This window comes from Manacus vitellinus, unplaced genomic scaffold (assembly GCF_001715985.3).
Source record: "Manacus vitellinus isolate BGI_N305 unplaced genomic scaffold, ASM171598v3 scaffold_8_pilon, whole genome shotgun sequence".
NCBI classification, from domain to species: domain Eukaryota; kingdom Metazoa; phylum Chordata; class Aves; order Passeriformes; family Pipridae; genus Manacus; species Manacus vitellinus.
Window position 1 is genome coordinate 7,103,625 of NW_021940864.1, and position 17,392 is coordinate 7,121,016.

A 17,392-nucleotide genomic window follows, 5' to 3' on the forward strand; every position below is an offset into this window, starting at 1 on the left:
AGAACAAGACTGCTTTCACCCAGATTTTTTGCTTTGGTGACAGCAATAAAAGTTTAAAGTTCCTTGACAAAAGTGATGAAAAAATTATAAACAACACAGAATAGCTGCCAATGCCCTCGAACTAAGAGCGCTCATGCCTACCTGCCTAGCTGTCAGTACCCAAAAACAGTACTGCTGCTTCATAACGCTAAAAGTAAGATGGGTATATTAGAATTTACTTAACATTAACAAAGCCTCTAAGGCAGAAGGATCCCAGGCTCTCACAGGCTTTCCAAATTCCAGTCAGAGACATGAATTCTTACCAGAAAGGCTTTGGTGGAGCAAATGCCATTTGTACAGCACACATGATGTACTTGCTCTTGATGGTATTGGCTGCTTTTAGCCAAGTCAGCCACTGGAAGTTTGTAAAGCTCACCTCAGCATACCCAGACTTTCACAAAAGCAGATAAACCAAACCTCTTCCATATGTCAAACAAATTGTTTCTTCCCCCTTGGAAAACCACATAGGAGGATGAGAGAAGTTTCCTCATGACATTGAGGCTTTGTACCGCTTTGAGATTTTCCATCACTATTGATGCAAGTGCAGAAATCAGCTCCTTGGGTGAGTTATCTTTTGTCACCAGTGGTTAGGCCAGCTGTGACTTAAGGTAAAGCCAGGAACCCCTCACCATTTGCTGACTTCACTTAAGGTTCATGGTAAAAGCTGAATCAGTACATATATAGAGAAATGTATCCCTTACGAAGGCAGTATGAGAATCCACAGCATCTCCAGGTATTGCTGAAGTGCCTTAGGAAAGAGGCAAGCAAACAGTTACAGATTTAGGTATGTCAGACTTGGAGGCAAATAAAAGAAAGCCTTCTCCACAGGAGTCACTTTCACACTGGGACCTCTTCTGAAACATGTCTGTTATGAAACCAGAAAGGGGATAGACACTTCCAAACTTTTTCCCAGAGGCTTAGAAGAGAAGTCTTCTCACTTGTGTATTTCTGATAAAGGCCCCAGCAATGGAGACCAAGGAATTAAGTTTAATTAAGTTTTACGAGGAAACCTGCAAAATTGCATTTCGAAGAATACTCCAAGAAATAAAGGATTTTCAGTGTTGCTGACACCAACTTGTCTGCAGGTGTCCAAAGCCAGAACACAGTGCTGAAGCCCTTCTCCTGCCCAACACTTCACCACAGCAACAGGGCTCAGGTACTCTGTAACATCCAGGGCTCCAAAACCAAACCCACAAATCCAAACATACCCATAACTTCGGAAAAGCAAAAAAAAAAAAAAAAGATATGGGAATGAGAACATTACAGCACATCCAACCCTAAATATGCTAATTATAATGGAATAGGATAAACCATAGACTTAGATCCTATTCTTAACAAAAAAAAAAAGGTCTATGGATGATTATACAAAAAGTGGACTCATACCAGGTGATAATGATGGTGGCCAGGCATGTGAGAGCACTCAACTCAACTTCTCTTTCTGGGTATTCAAAATCACGCACAGAAATCTGCGCTGGACTGCCAAGCACAAATTAGCATTTTTCATCTACTGCTGTTTAGAAGAGCAAGCTGCACTCTCCTCCTTCATATATATATATTTCTATAAATGAGTGGGCCTCACTACTCAGATATTCTAACTGGAAGACCTAGAAGTGGTCAGGAAATTTCAGGACTGCCTTGCAGAGAGGGGAGGAGATGAAAGCAAATCCCACGGCACAGGCTCTGTTCCTCTCGCCCCACCTCTGCCAGGAAGCGCTCCTGTTTCCCTGGCAAGCAGTGCAGCTGGCTGCCTTCTCCTGCTCGGCCAAGGGTCCAGAGAACAGCCTTTCCAAACTATTCCCTGGCTGAAGGAAGAAATGAAAGCAAGTTATTTTCAAGAAAAGCAGATTGGATTGTCAAACCCTTTCACTCTGGGGAGGGAAAAAGAAGAAGAAAAACGAATTCTACAAGAACTAAAAGTGTAATGGAGAAGGAAAAGTAAAAGAAAATTATACATTTTTTTTTTGCATTGCAGAGGAGTCAAGATTCACAGATTCAAAGCACAGGCAACACATTAAGATAAAGACAGCAGACAACACACGAATGCTAGAGACGGAAAGAAGTGAAAGTTTTAAACCCCATTAAAATCGTGCAATCTTTCCTGCTTTGTAACAGTAATTACAATCAAAATGATTTACACCCTAGTGCAGTGTAAATCAGGAACAGAAAAGCACTAAGATTTTAAACCTTAGGAAAAACTGTAGGCAGGAGAAGTTGATGCCACTAGCTGCCTGCATGCAGCAAACACACACCTGCCTGCCCATACAAACATGCTCAGCTTTCAACTCCTTCCTCTACTTTTCACCATAGCTGGCCTCAGAAGCTCTCGGGCCACTTCTGAAGATCCCTAAAATGTTTTATGTACTGCATGGGAAATGTGTCTGCTCATTAAGCCCAGAAACTACTACAGAGATGGACATGGAAGGATTAGGAGCTGCAGAACAGACTGTACAGTACAATAAAGCTTGGAGAAGCTCATCTGCAGAGCTTTACCTACTGCTAGCCACAAATGGTGCTATTGTGGAATTCTGGCTATCACAGAATAGATTAATGTACAGTAAATGGTCATTCTCTTTTATACAGTAACTCGTAAAAAGCAGACTGCTCCCTGAAGATACTTGCTAGAGTTGCTCCAATTTAGTGTTAAGAGGATGGACTCAATGACAGTATCAACTCTTATTAAGTACAGATAACCCTACTAACAAGGTCCTTTTACTAAGTCTCAATTACTAGGATGACTTATGATCCATCAAGGCCTCTGCACTATTTTTAACAAAAGTGAAATTTCTTTATAGGTTAAGGGCTCAGACCTCTGGGTGGGGTAGGAAGAACATATCCACTAACTACTTTGCACATGGAGTCACCAACTGAGTCAGTGACTTGGAGGTCTCCCATGTCTTGTGCTATTGAACATGGAAAAGAAACCCAAAAATATTATTTGCCTTCCAAAATTATGGTTTCTGGCAAAAGAAGTAACCTCACAGCTGGAGTGTCTGGCCCCTTGTTTCTCTGAGGGAAGAGCTGCCAACACTACGAGCCCTAGATAACCCGTCACCACCTACTCTGTAGTTTGGAGCCATGAGTGGCACTGCTTTCGCCATCACAAGGGCCACCAAACTCTGCCAGGCCACATCTTTACATCTGGTTCCTGCTGAGATATGGTAACCCTCTGATGAGCCGGTTTCTACAGAACCCTTATTTTACGTCCCTGGCATTTCAACAGAGCGCCAGATGTAGGTAGTGTTTTATTTTGAACATGGAAGCGAGGTGCTTGACAGGCAAGATTCACAGCTTAGGTAGAAGTGATCACCTCATGTTCTGCACAAAACCAAGAAGACCCAAAGAACTGAACACACGTGGGTTTAGTATTATGAAGGAGACATCATTACAAAGATGATATAACCATGAGCTGAATGAACTGGACAGAAGTGTTTACAGAGAAAACTTGAAAGCATAATGGACCAACATTTAGTTTGCTGAACGAGTAGAAATGACACAGTTCCCCAATCAACAGATAAGACCACTCGGGTTAGAAAACTGTCTCTGAACAATGAAACCATAAGAATGCAACTGTAAGAAGACAAAATTAAAATATGCAACTATATATTACCAAAAAAAAAGTAAAACTAAAACTAATAGCTGCTAAGAACTACTATAACATCAGAAAATAAGAACTGCAGATAACAGATGAGAAAAAACAAACAGGCACACCAGCTTCATAGCCAAGAAACTTAAAGATGAGATTTACTTAAGTACTAAGGAAGCTTAACAGTGATACTCATCCATTATACGATAAAAACTGTTGAAACAGTAATACAAAAATATGAAATATATTTCCGTAGATAAAAAAGCCAGGCAAGCACAAGATGAAAATATCTTTTTTTATTCCAGCAGCAACTCAGAAGGTCTTAAAACAACACTGTAAAACAAGCAAGACCAGATAACTTGCCTGAAGACTTTTTAAAGAGCTGTCCAAGCAGCTATCTTAATTATTAAAACTAGCTTTCAATAAATCCTAAACACTGAAAAATATCCTAAGAGGCAGAACATAATTGCTAATACACAATCCTAAACAGGCAACCTGTGATACTGCACATATATAGTCAGCTTTATATTGATCCCAGAAAAATCATGTAAAGCACAGGAATGAGAATCAGCTCAGAGAAACGGAGTATAATCCACACCAGCTCAAGGAAAATACTGGTCCAGTACCTTAGTGAGTGACACTGGTAGGCCTATTGGTAAGACAACTCTTTTAATATAATGTACTTGGGCAGCTGCAAGACATCTAAGCTGGCACTACATGATTATTTCATTAGGAAACAGGAACAACAGGACACCACTAAGGCCAGGCAGTAAATGAATAAAAACCTTGCGTTTTCATGAGACTCAAAATACAACAGTAGGCAGCAAACCATTATTGAGAGGTAAGCTTCTACCAAAGTCCCACAAGGCTCAATTTTACTGCACTCTACTATTTAATACTTTTATTCATCATCTGGAAGGAAACTAAATCCTTACTAACTGTAGATGAAATAATGATACATATGTGTCAGATAATGAAGAAGGTGCATCACGAAGACAGGGACTTGAAAACAGTGGCTTGAATTTTGAATTATCAAGATGTAAATATCAGTAAAATCAGTATGAGAATAAAACCCTAGGACAGAGAAACTGGATCACACTTACAAAGTAGGAGATGCCATCCTGAGAGTCAGCACCTCTGAAAAGAACTTGGGGAAGAACAGGAAGAGACCCTGGTGGATAATTACCCATGCATGAATTTTAACTTTTCCTTGTAGAGCTCCTGACAAAGTTACTGCCAGAGTTAGATCCATACACTGTAATACAGAGCAGAGTCTGCAACATGCATGTAACTTGATAATGGTAGAGCCACTCTTGAAATAGTATCCAATACTGTTGTCCACAATCTTAGCAGAATAGGAATAAAACAGAGGAGTTTCAGAGCAAAACCATGTGAATAACTGAAAAGGCTAGAAAGTATCTCACGGAGCACAGTGTACTGAACTTAAAAGAGCTGTGGCTCAATCACAGTCTACGGATCCGAAAGACACTCAAAGTCAGATAAAGCAGCCCATCCTGAGCTCCTGGCTGGTAACTGCATGATCTTCCAGCAGCCATGCCAGCTTCCTCTCAGCCAGAGCAGTTCCCCTCTGCAAAATTCCATTTTCTGTGGGTACCTACAGAATGCCCACAGATTTAACAATGGGTCTTCAAAATAGCACAGTGAAGGTTTAAACCAGATTCAAATGCTAGAACTTGAAGTTAAACAACTTAAACCACAAAGACACTCATTTCTAGTGTGTGTAATTAATCACTGGAATAATTTACCAAGCGTGAACTCCTTTTCAAAAAGGAATTAATTCAGCAAAACTCAATGGCCTGGAATATGCAGGAAGGGAGACCAGGAATCCATAATGAGGGCTTCCAGCCTTTTTAACTTTTCCATTCTACCATAACTCAAAGCCTCCTAGAGCAATGTCAGTCTTGTCCTTTCTAAAGTACAGAATGATATCAACTAGTCATTAGCTATGATTGTGAACAGACCTGGAATGTTATACTCTGAGAAGAACATCCCATCCTTGCTGAGATAAGCATCTTCTTCAATTGTAAGGCAACATACATGCTCATTCATAAAGCTGCCTGCAGGTCTGGCTGTCATTATATTAAGGCACTTTATCCTCTGTGACATTATAATATTGCCATAGATTAAACAAGAACCAAACCATTTGGTTTCAAATCCCGAATCAAATGTCTTGGGATGAAATCTCATCCCACCAGGTAGATAGAATACAAACCCAGACAGAATACAAACCAAGCTTTTTTCTTTACTTGTTTTTAAAAAACAAACACACAAAATCCCAACAACCTGTGGTGGATGTTGAGTCCTTCCAGGCTTTGAAAAGTACATGGTAGTACTATAAACACGATACAAAACAGCATTCAGGACATTTCTAAACAGCAAAGCAGATTTACCTGCCACAGGCTTCATCTGAACAAAAGGTTGGGATTCTCAAAGGCTACAAAGGAACCACTCCTTTAGATGCTGCTTAAAACCCTGGCCACAGTGACTGCTTTTCTTCCCTAAACAATCACTGCACAGAATCCAGTTTCAACCAGAAAAAATCTGGAGTGACTTTACTGACTCAAATCAAATTGCTCCAGCTCCTCATCCATGAAAAAAATGTATCTCAAAAGTTAACTCATTATTTTGTGAGCCACTTAGAGACATATCAAGTCAGAGAGGCTTTATGTAAAACCACATGCACCTTCACGCTATAAGCACAGCTCATGTTCCCAAACTACTTGGCTTTCCAGCTTGTAAACTCAGCATATATCATGTACCAAACTGACTTTCAGAAATGGTTCTCCTGGCTCCAGCTCTATAGAGAACTGACTTTTAAGATTTTATTGATAACATAAAAACACCTTGTTGGCTTAGCCATGACCTTTCTTTACAGTCCACTACACAGAGATTTGCCACATTCTTATTCACAGGCTTTAGATTAGTCCCTGCTCCAGGCACTGAAGTCTGATTTTGCACATGTTTCTAAGAAGTGTCTGGATGTGGAGTGATGAGATTCTAGACAAAAACTCACTGTGGAGAGGATGATAAAGATGTATTATGGCATGTTTATTTGCCAAGACCTTTGCTGTCAGATGGTCATTTATTTTTGACAGAGGGAGATGTGGAATACCTAAGAAGTACAGGACTTGAACTCATTCCTCCTTCCCTGCATTCTGCAGTTCTTGCCATATTGCCACCATATGCTGTTCCCAGATGACATCTGCCATCAAATGATTCTATCAATAAAGCAAACTATGGTGTTTATTTTCAAAAGTGAGGTTTGTGGGGGTTTTTTTTGCAAGGCCTTATGCAGAAGAACATCTCCAGTGGCAACTCAATAAAAGAGAAAGTACTGCATTACAGTAATACATCCCAATATATCTTGAAGATGTGGCCATTACCTGAAACAAAGGAATGACACTTAATACTTGACCAAAGACTTCTGCAGTCAACGGAAGGACTTCCAGTGTTTTCAGCAGGCTTTGGACCAGGTCCCTTAATCTGGGGAACATATTCTCAAAAGGCAGAACAATTGAAAGGTTTGACTGTATCACATGTATAGCTGGCCTGGTGGCAAGTGTGCATGAGGCAGATTCCTTTCCAGACTCTACCTCAACAAACACACTTTCAGCCAGAGAAAATTAAGTCTCCCAATAAAGTGGGTAGATAATAGGACTGCAACTTGGAAGGAGGTAAGTTCCTTCAGACACATGATATTGTTATAACTCAGCCTCTGGCCACCTTTGTAAAGATCTCTTTTTCTAGATTATTTTGGGACTCTTTTCTTCCCTGATTAGCAAGGGGAATGTGAAACTTCCAAATACATGGTTCCTAGCATCAGGGAGGAATGCAAGCTGGGATGGGGGAATCCAGATTCAAAGAGGGACAGAAAGCTCAGGCCCCCACCAATCTGTTCTGAGTCCATCCCAACTGGGGCAAAGCTGCTTGCTTAGCTCCCTTACTTTCCAAACTGTATATCCTGGCAGGGAGCCTCTCAGTTCCTATCACATCACCAGATCAGAACAGCAGATTTATTTTCAAGAAAGCTGGAACTTGTTCCCCACTCACAGACCTAAAGATGTATGTATGTCTGCTGCAATAGCCTGCCATTGTAGGCTGGATAAACACGCACTGAGTGCAATAAATGAAACGTACAGATATCTTTCAGCATACCTCAATGTTGAAATGCAGCTACTTCACTTCCAAAGCGTGCATCAAGAAAAATTTGAGCATAAAGCAGTGATTGGCACAAGACACATACAGCCCTTGCTCTGCCAGGGAGGCCCAGAGCCAACTGCAACAGCCAAGAAAACTGGGCTGGATCTCTCGGAGATTGGGCGAGAACAAGAACATCAAGGATCTGCATAGATCCAACACACCTCTAGACTGTTCACAGTGTCCAATCAGGTTATCCTTCCCTGAAGGCATGAACTTGAACGAAGAAATGAACTCCAAGTACTGCATATGCCAATGGACCTGAACCCTGGCATCCATAAATTTTGCTTACTAGGCATTCACTAAGTATTCTGTTTCAGTATTATCCACTCAACTGGATCAATTCCTGCACCAAAACCTCAAAGCACAAAGGCCAGGAATTGTGATGCAAAGGGCAGAGCTGTCCCTCCACAGTCACATTCATGGGAGAGCAGAGACATCTCTCACCTTCCACAGAATCACAGAATCAATGGGTTTGGAAAAGACCTCTGAGATCATCAAGTCCAACCCTTGATCCAACACCGCCATGGTTACCAGACCATGGCACTAAGTGCCACATCCAGTCTCATCTTAAAAACCTCCAGGGACGGTGACTCCACCACCTCCCTGGGCAGCCCATTCCAATGTCTGATTACTCTCTGATTACTCTGTCTGTAAAAATTTTTTTTCCTAATATTCAACATAAACCTCCTCTGGCACAGCTTAAGACCATGCCCTCTAGTCCTACTGCTGGTTGCCTGGGAGAAGAGACCCACACCCACCTGGATACAACTTTGCTAGTCTGGGCCACCCATGAGACCAAGCAGAGGGGGGACAAGGAGCAGCATTCTGCCACAGGCTCTGGTGAACACTAGACGCTGACCACGCTGTGCCTCATCGCCACTTCTGCCATTGTTTCAACCCACTGCTGCATCCGAAGAGGCTAAATTTGCAGCATCGTTTTTACATGCCATTTGGAAGATGGAAAGATTTGCAAGTGTTCTTCTTTCAAGTATACAACTTGGCAGTCCTGGAGGAGATCTTTATGACTGTTTGTCCAAAGCCCAAAAGAAGTAATTTTATACATATTGGACAATGCCCACTCAAATAAGCAACAACTACTTTCTGTTCAATTTGGGGTACTGGAGATCACCTGTAATCACAACTGTGAGCTCAGGATTAGTAAGTATCATTGTGCAGAAGCCTTTATCAAGTATGTGATTGTGAGGTACTCTCTGACCACTTCATAAGAGTCAGTGCTGCTAACATCTATTAGTTTCTCAACCTTCTTCATACAAAGTCCACCCACAGGGTTGGGGGTTTCTGTGGATTGGGTTTTTTTTCCACCCCAAGGAATGAAAACCAACATGTTCTGATTCCTATCTTTCAATCATCACTATGGGTAAAGATATGCTACCATCACTATTTCAGCTGAGCTAGCTGATGAATTGCAAATGCTATATGTAAACAAAAACAAGTAACAGAAGGAACTTCAACAGGCTTAGCTCGCGTTTAAAATTCAAAGCAGGGGTTTAAAAGAGATGAAGCCAGGGAAAACATTGCATACTAACACCAGCCAAACAGGGAAAAATAACCAAGTTGTAAGCCTGAAAAACTGAAATGGAAAGAATGACAGATTTACTGCTGCATTTGATGCACATAACCACTGATAGATTCTCCCCAGGAAGTGTTGAAATTACCATCACTGAAATGAATCCAGAAGCTAAAAATTAAATTATCTTTCCCAGAACATTCCAATTTGGGCTTTGGCAATAACAGATGTTTTAATGCTCTTGAATATACGCACGCGCGTGTGTGCACGCATGCACACACACACACACACACACACACACACACACACACACACACACACACACTTAAGTACAGTATCCTCTTTCACGCGAGACCTCCCTCTTAGCTTTCACAAAGTCAGACTGAACTTACGGTCATTCTGCAAAGTCTTTGCTTCAAAGTCTCTGCTCAAATGCACAACTGTCAGATTAAGCAACCCATAAGGAGTCTTACAGCAGCTCCAAGTTATGAATGAATGGTTATTTGTGAACTTGCCTGTCAAGACAGATGCGGTATTTGTCAGTGCAGTGTGGGTTAGATATGATGGGAAGGAGCCAAACAAGCAAAGTGAAAGGTCAGTATCACAACATTTCCCTTCCCCACCCCTCCTCAGTTTGCCTAAAACTATGTCACAGCTTTTGCTGAAGTCCAATACAGTAGTCTATTTTCATGCGAGTTACCATGCTTATTTGAAAAGAAACATTCATGCAAGAAAAGCAAAAGAAAAATGTGTGCAGAGGAAGAGAAGAACGGCAACATTTTTGTGCAAGAAAGCTACAGCAGAGGGACAAATCCAAGACTGACAGAAAACAGCACATCTTTAGAAATATGGTGATACTTGAATCAAGACCACCCTGTGGAAGTTGAAATATAATGTATTGTTTTTCTTGTTTTAAAATGTACTATTACAAGGATTACAAGCAGGTTAATTCATTTTGGAAGGGACATCTAGTCCAACCTCCAGCTCAAAGCAGGGTCAGCTTTGAGGTCAACTTATCTTTTATAATTTATACAATTATTTTTAATAACCTCAAGTCAGCATCACGCTCTACTAGGTCTTACATAACAACACAAAGAGGACCTCTCCCTAGGGGTCATTCAGTGGGGAAAAGCTCAGCTCTACAATAAAGATCCCGAATATTCAATGAGCATCACACATGAAATGAGAAGGAATCCTCACTCACTGTCCACATTAAAACTTGAACAAGGGAGAGATGTTCTAAAGATCCTCTCCACACTTTCTGCTGTAAATCTGCTGCAGGGATGCCTGTGAGGTCTAGCATCTCCTGGAAACCAAACATAGATGCTAGAGAATACAAATAGCACCACAATATTTCAGTGGAGCCTGTCTCATCACAGTGAACAAGCAGTCCCTCAACACTGCTGCCTAAACTCATCCCACATGACCTCCACCACGAGGAGCCAGCAGCTTTCCAAGTGGCATGTATGAACTGCCACACGGTTCCCTTTGGAAAAGCTGACTGGTTTAAAGAATGCTATGCTACCCAAAGAGGTAACTTCTCTACTGTGGACCAACTTGCAGAGCACCAAGAATACGTAAAAACCCGCTCACCAGACAGGTTTACGAAGCCAGGTCTAGCACTTCAATTCTGCAGAGCCAATCCTGTGCCATTCGAGCTAAGAGAACCACAGTACTAAACAAGGTTCATGAGTCATTCATAAATTCAAAAACAATTGGTCACACTGGGAGAAGATAAAACACAACCCTTGACGCTAAGTTTTTTTTCCCAACATTTTATCCTCTTGTTACAGACAAATCTTTGACTTTCTCCTCTACACCCTGCAGCTGTATGTCTTGTACAGTTGGGTGCCCAGCTGCAATCACTTAACACAGACAAGACAGCAAGAACAAGCATGGGGGGGATGTTTTAAGAAGAAACGTAGCTGCTACAGATTGACTACTACAGGGAGCCAACCGGCAGTGATGCTGGAGCTAGGTACCTACTAGTACACATCACAGCTGAAGGGGAAACAAGCAACAGCCTGTGGTGGAAGGCAGGGTGCAAGCTTTCCCTAAACAAATGACCAAACCAATCCTTTTAATCTAAACAAATCAGCAGAAACATCTGTAACACAGTATTACATTAAATAATACCTGGGGAGCATATCATCCTCAAGCTAAAAACTGCCTGCTTGAAAATGTGCTGCATGTGGTTTCACAACAGGAACGGAAACATTTGTGTGTCTTCACTCATGACTCGTCTTGTCACCATACCCTGGGGTTCCTCTCTTTATCTGTAATACAGAAGCAGTCTAGCACATCAGTGCAAAGGCAAAAGAAGCCAGCTGCCCAACAGGGAAAGCCTTCTTCAGGATCACAGGAGCACTGAAGAGTTTCTTCTTTCCTCTGTAAAAAAATCCTGTAAAGCATTTCCTTCTCACTGGGCTCTGATGCCCAAATAACAGATTTCAACACAGTGAGAGGGATTTGAACTGTCTGGCTTTGTTCATCCCTGCAAATGCGCCATAAACAGGCCCCAATTCAGGAAGCTAATTAGGCATACACAGAGACTTAATGCTAATGAGTCCATTCATGTGTGTGAAGCTCCGTGCATGTTTCAGAACTGTGATGAAGAAGCTCACTGAGAATGACAGCCAGTTCTCATTCATCTTTTTGCTCAGCTCCAGCGCAGACAGGAATCTCAAACTGACAGCAAAACGGTGGAAGTAGTAACTTCAAAGCAACACAGCCATTCTGATGACCACTACTGTTCTCACACAGAGCATGGAGGATGAGCCGGGCTAAAACCAGTAGCTAATGAAGACGTTGCTCTGCTTTCTTCCCTCAATCACCTATTCACACCTTGTCCTGCAAGTGGAGCCAGCAAGAGTAGCACTCAGGGCACTTCCTGCACATCTCCAGCCATGAGCAGAAAAAAAGGGCACATTTTCAGAAAGGTCTCTGGGACAATAAAACATTCACCCTGCCAGTGGGCTGGAGGGTGGGGAGCATTGGGGCAGTGCTGCATATTCACAAAAACTGGAACGGGCTGCCCAGGGAAGTGGCTGACTCATCACCTCTGGAGGTATTTAAAAGTATAGATGTGGCACTTAGGGACATGGCTTAGTGGTGGATTTCACACTGCTAGGTTAAAGGCTGTACTCAGATGATGTTAAAGATCTCTTCCAACCTAAATGAGTCCATGATTCTATCTAACCTTCTCACCAAATTACAGTGAAAAATGCCTCTAAAACAGACACCAGAAATAAACTTAAGGCAGGTTTCAGAAAGGACTTGGGAATATAGCCCTATGTTGCAGTTCATCTGACCTTTAGGTATTTAGCTTTTCTGTAGGCTTCATCCTCTGGAAGAAACTCAAGGACCATGTACCATGCCAGACTGGCTCTTGGACCACCCCCTGCTTCCCAGCTTGGCACCCTGCTTACAGCAAGTGGATGGTGATTCAGAAGCCTGGCAGGAAACACATGTGGAGCTCCCCTTCATTAGTGCACTAGAGCATGTTATTTTATTATCCCTCCTAGTATGCAGAGGACTACTGCCTAGAAAATTACCCTGTCCCTTTTTAAAGCCATTTGCAACTTCCTGAGTTTTTTTCATAACCAATTAGGAAGAATGCACTAGGTGCCATTCATGAAAAAGGAATAAGGAACTGTTCCTCCCATGTCTCCCCTCAGGAAAGCCTTCACATTGCTGCAGGTAAGAAAGTATGCCTGGCAAATGCCTCCTACAAGAGGTACTCCAGAGCACAACCATAGGTCCAGCATAGCTAGATAGATTAAGCTCTGTGTTATGTTAAATGCAAACACAGGTGAGCTGTGCAGTCGTAGTTGTTAACATCATGGTAATGATGCGGCCAGTGCCGGCAGCTACGTCTGCACAAGCAATTCTGGTACCCTGAAGACAAGGAACCCACATATGTGTAACTGCCAGTAAAGTGAGTCCCTGTTGATAAAGTAGAAACATGTTATTGTGCTCTGCCAGCTTATAATGTTGTCTTTCATGAGGTAAATCTTCCACAGAGCGATGGCCTAAGTAAAGCAATATTCATGGTATAGGGCTCTTGAGAAGACTAATCCTAACACCAAGTGCAGGCTGGAACCCATGGAGGCTCCTTCACACTAAAATGTGGCATGAGTAGCCTAAAACCCATGCAAAACCAGTCCCAAAATCAGAAGACCTGTGATTTCTAAGGTTACTGACTACTTACAAACCTCTCTTCGAGAATGCAGAAATTTAAAAATTTACCTGCATTGGCCTTAAGCCATCAGTACCAACCAGTTCACTGACTGTGGTAAAAATTGCTTTGAGTGAAGATGATAGAACGGGCCCCTGCCTTCGCATACATGTGTGTGTTGCCTATTTTTCTCAAGTATCCCAGTTATGCATTAGCATTACAATTCACAATCTTTAACTGTGTTGGCATTAAATTTCTGTTTATTATCAGTGCAATGTCAATTGTCACCTAGCTGAAGTATCGGGGCCTAGAAATTCAATGACGAACTGATAAGTAATAAACTTCTAATGTTATCCAGCTTTCACAAAAATCAGTTTTAAGCATTTACTGAGGTAATCTCTCCTGGGCACAAAATTCCCAAGAACTCTTTCATGTTGTGCTCAGCTTCCATATCCCACCTTCCTTTGTAAATTGGTCTGTAAAAAACCTCAAATTCTGACTGCTAACTGGACTTAAAAGAGATCCAGTCTTTCAGTATCTCATGCATACTGTCGTGAGCACAACGCAAGCAGGAATGTTTTTCAGACAAAAGCTTTCTATTTTTTCCAAATGTCTCTGTAGTATTTTTTTCTGCCACTTCTTTCCCATCTGTTGCTTACAAGTCCGGCAGTCCCTGACTTGTTGAATTTCCAGGTATATTCCAATGTGTCCTTAACCTCATGTGGACTGTCAAGCCAGATGCCCCCTTACTTCCTCAGTGCAAACTATCAGTAAACCTTAGCATAACTTTAGTTTGAGCCTTAAACTAACAGCATGTGAAAAGATTAATATGAATAATTTCAAAACTAATCAGATCCCTTCTTTAAATGTTGACACAGTATTATTTATATCCCATAAATACCTTCTTGACTAAAATTCATCCCAGGAGATTGGCATCTTGCCAGTTCTATTCATATTTACTGTATTTATACAGTACAGTTGGCCAAGGATAATATTTAAGACAAAATATGCCTTAGGGTATATACAATATCTCTTATAGCTTTCCTTTTAAATCTCCTCATTGCTAAAAATATTTAGTCTGAACTTTACAAAATGCCCCACAAAGACCTATCAGCGATCTGTAGTGATATATTGCTGACTATGAGTATAATTAGAGCATATTTGTAATACTTGGGTTGTAGTCAGTTACTGAACGCTAACAACTTGTGGTAAAAACTGAACCACTGATCTTTCCCATGCCTGCGTTCCAGCAGCTTCTGACCTTCAGTGCATTCACACTGATCCCCTTCTCTCTCCTGCCTCCCTCCAACACAGCAGAAACCATAGAGTTAAAAAATTCACTGAGACGCCTAGGAGAAAGTGCCTGTGGCTGCCAGAGCTGTGCTTTCAATTTCTTCCTTTAAAATATGGTGGAGCAATTTCTTCCTTACTGTCTTTTTTGGAAAGGTTCGCTCCATCCAGCATAACTAGAGAGCAGTGGAAAAACAGTTAACCTACTTACTCTGATGTTAGCGACAGCCCTTGCACAGTAGTGCCGGATCTACTGCTAACTGGCCCTCTGATCCCAAACGTCTGATGCACTCTGTTGGTAGATACCTGCAATCTCCTTTGCTCTTCCAAAGCCTCAATCGATACTTCAGAAGAAATCTGGCCTCTGACAACATTTTAAAAATAGATGCTTTTTTGTCAAGACCATCCAAGTCACACACCACAGATATTTTAATTTTCTGGAAAGTATGCAGCTCTTGGTTCTTTGTAGTTTGTTCAAGCAAGGAGAAAGGACAGATGTGCTCAGGATGGATGCATTTTACAATTCTAAGAGACTTCTTGTTACCGGGTCAACTCCACAAGCCAAGGCACTGCTATCGGTCTTCCTAACCTTTGCCCATAGGTGTTCCTCTGCCCTGGGTATGATCTGACAGGTCTCAAAAAGATACAGTACACCAACGTGGAAAACAGGCATGACTTCTGTGTTTTTGCTACAGCTATGAATTATACTGAACCGCTCTGCTCATACCCACTTGGCTCCAAATACGTGTTTTTTTTAAAAAAGAAAGTATTTCTTCCCCAAGGGTAACAAGGGCGGAGTGTATTTATCATGGCTATTAAGGATGGTGCCATAATTACAATAATAAAATGGCTCTGAGTGCCAGGATGTCCTGTACCTGATGTTGTCATTTAAGACTAAAGGAAGAAGGGAGGCAGCTGCACAGAGCGTGGGGTTCAGATACCTTGGCTGGCATCCTAGGACTATCACATGCAAGACAGAGCAAGCCCCAAAGCTAAACTTGCTAAACTAAAAATAAATAAGGGGAAAATGCAATTAGAAACTCTAGGATAAAGTTACCAAGATGGCTGCATTATCTATTTAAGCAAGAGCTATGAGCTTTTCAGAAACAGACAGCAACTATATAGGGCATCAAGTGGTGGGGGAGGGAAGAGCTAGAAAAGCAAGCTGAATGAAAAGACAAGGGACTAGAGTTCAGATATGTGAACGGTGAAGTTATTTTCTGCTTCTGGTATTCCACTTTCCTCGGTATGATGATGATCTAGATTCCTTTAAGGCAGTGCAGTGCTTTTGCTTTCTTTTTTTTTTTTTTCTATGCACTTAAGCTTCACTACCAAAACAAAAAGGCACGTCGTTATGATTATTAATCATTCTAAGTGGATTTGGTCAGCCCAGAGCATTTGTATCCCCTTTTTTTTTTTGTGCAAAACGTGGCATGGATCACCAGAAGGTCGTTAAAAACAGCAAAAGGCAGACGGGCTGAGGCAGGTTCCAAGAACCGAGGCTACCCAGAAGGGAAAAGTTTTTCTGTACCTGAAATGAAAAGTGCCCATGAACCGAAAGGGGAGGCTAGTTAATGTGGGAAGAGGAGGGAGGACGTCTATGTCTCTGTCCTCGCTGAGCACCAATCTGAATAGCAGTCTGCGGGACACTGTTCTGGAGGGACACAGACAAGACGAGCCGGCGACTTTTTTCTCTTTTTTAAGACCTCCTTTTCTTTTCGGTTATGGAGAGATGGAAACCTGCCCGGTCCAGACACTCCAAGGGAAACAAGAGCAGTGGAAAGATATTGGCTCTTTCTGGAAGCTGTACACGGGGCTGCCGGGGAGCTAAACCCGGTGCTGGGGAGGGAGCGGGACCCTGGGCGGGGGGAGCTCTGTTCAGGTACGTGGTGGTGGGCAGCAGAGGCACTTTGAGGGATTCCTGGCTGACTTCAAAGGGGACCGGAAACCTCACGAGTCTGGGGGAACAGGTGACCACCCCCAACGCATCCACCCAGGCATACGTATATCCCACCACCTGAATTAAACCCTAGAAGCCTCCACCTAAGAGATGCTGAGGATGAGAGGAAGCCGAGCGAAGAAAGCACGTTACGATGCTTGGGGCTGCTATTTAAAGGTGCTGGGCACCGCTAAGCCTCGGGGGCGAAATTACGCACACATGCACAAACAGAGACGACTTACTTTCGGGGTAACCAGGCTGCATGTCTATTTTGTAAACTTCTTTGGCATAGTATTCCTCGTCGCTCCTCTCTCTCTCGCAAGTGGCAGCTCTGTGGTTGGCTTTCTCCTGCAGCAGGTCCCTGGTGCTGTTGTAGATGGAGATGACCTCCGGGGGCACCTCCTCGGGCTCGGGGTACTCGTCCGGGGGACTGGTGAGCTTGAGTTTGCTCAAGATTTGCCCCCGGATAGCCTCGATCCTCTTGCGCATAAACTGATCCATGTCGAGGGTGCTGCAGGTAGACAGGCTGAGAGCCACGGTGGCCAGATCCACTGTGAGGAGCACGCTCAGGAGATAGCAGTGCATTTTAAGTGTTTAAATACAGCGCCCCCCCCA

General features: G+C 42.5%; 1 protein-coding gene across 1 annotated transcript in view; it reads right to left on the reverse strand.

Annotated features, from left to right (window-relative positions):
• TGFB2 (transforming growth factor beta 2) overlaps positions 1–17,386 on the reverse strand; it is a 61,446-nt gene extending 44,060 nt beyond the window's left edge. Inside the window, exon 1 of the mRNA XM_008929156.4 lies at positions 17,020–17,386. Within this exon, the coding sequence (XP_008927404.1) occupies positions 17,020–17,362 (343 nt within the window). The 5' untranslated portion in view covers positions 17,363–17,386. The remainder of the gene's footprint in view (positions 1–17,019) is intronic.
• Between the last annotated feature and the right edge of the window lie 6 nt (positions 17,387–17,392).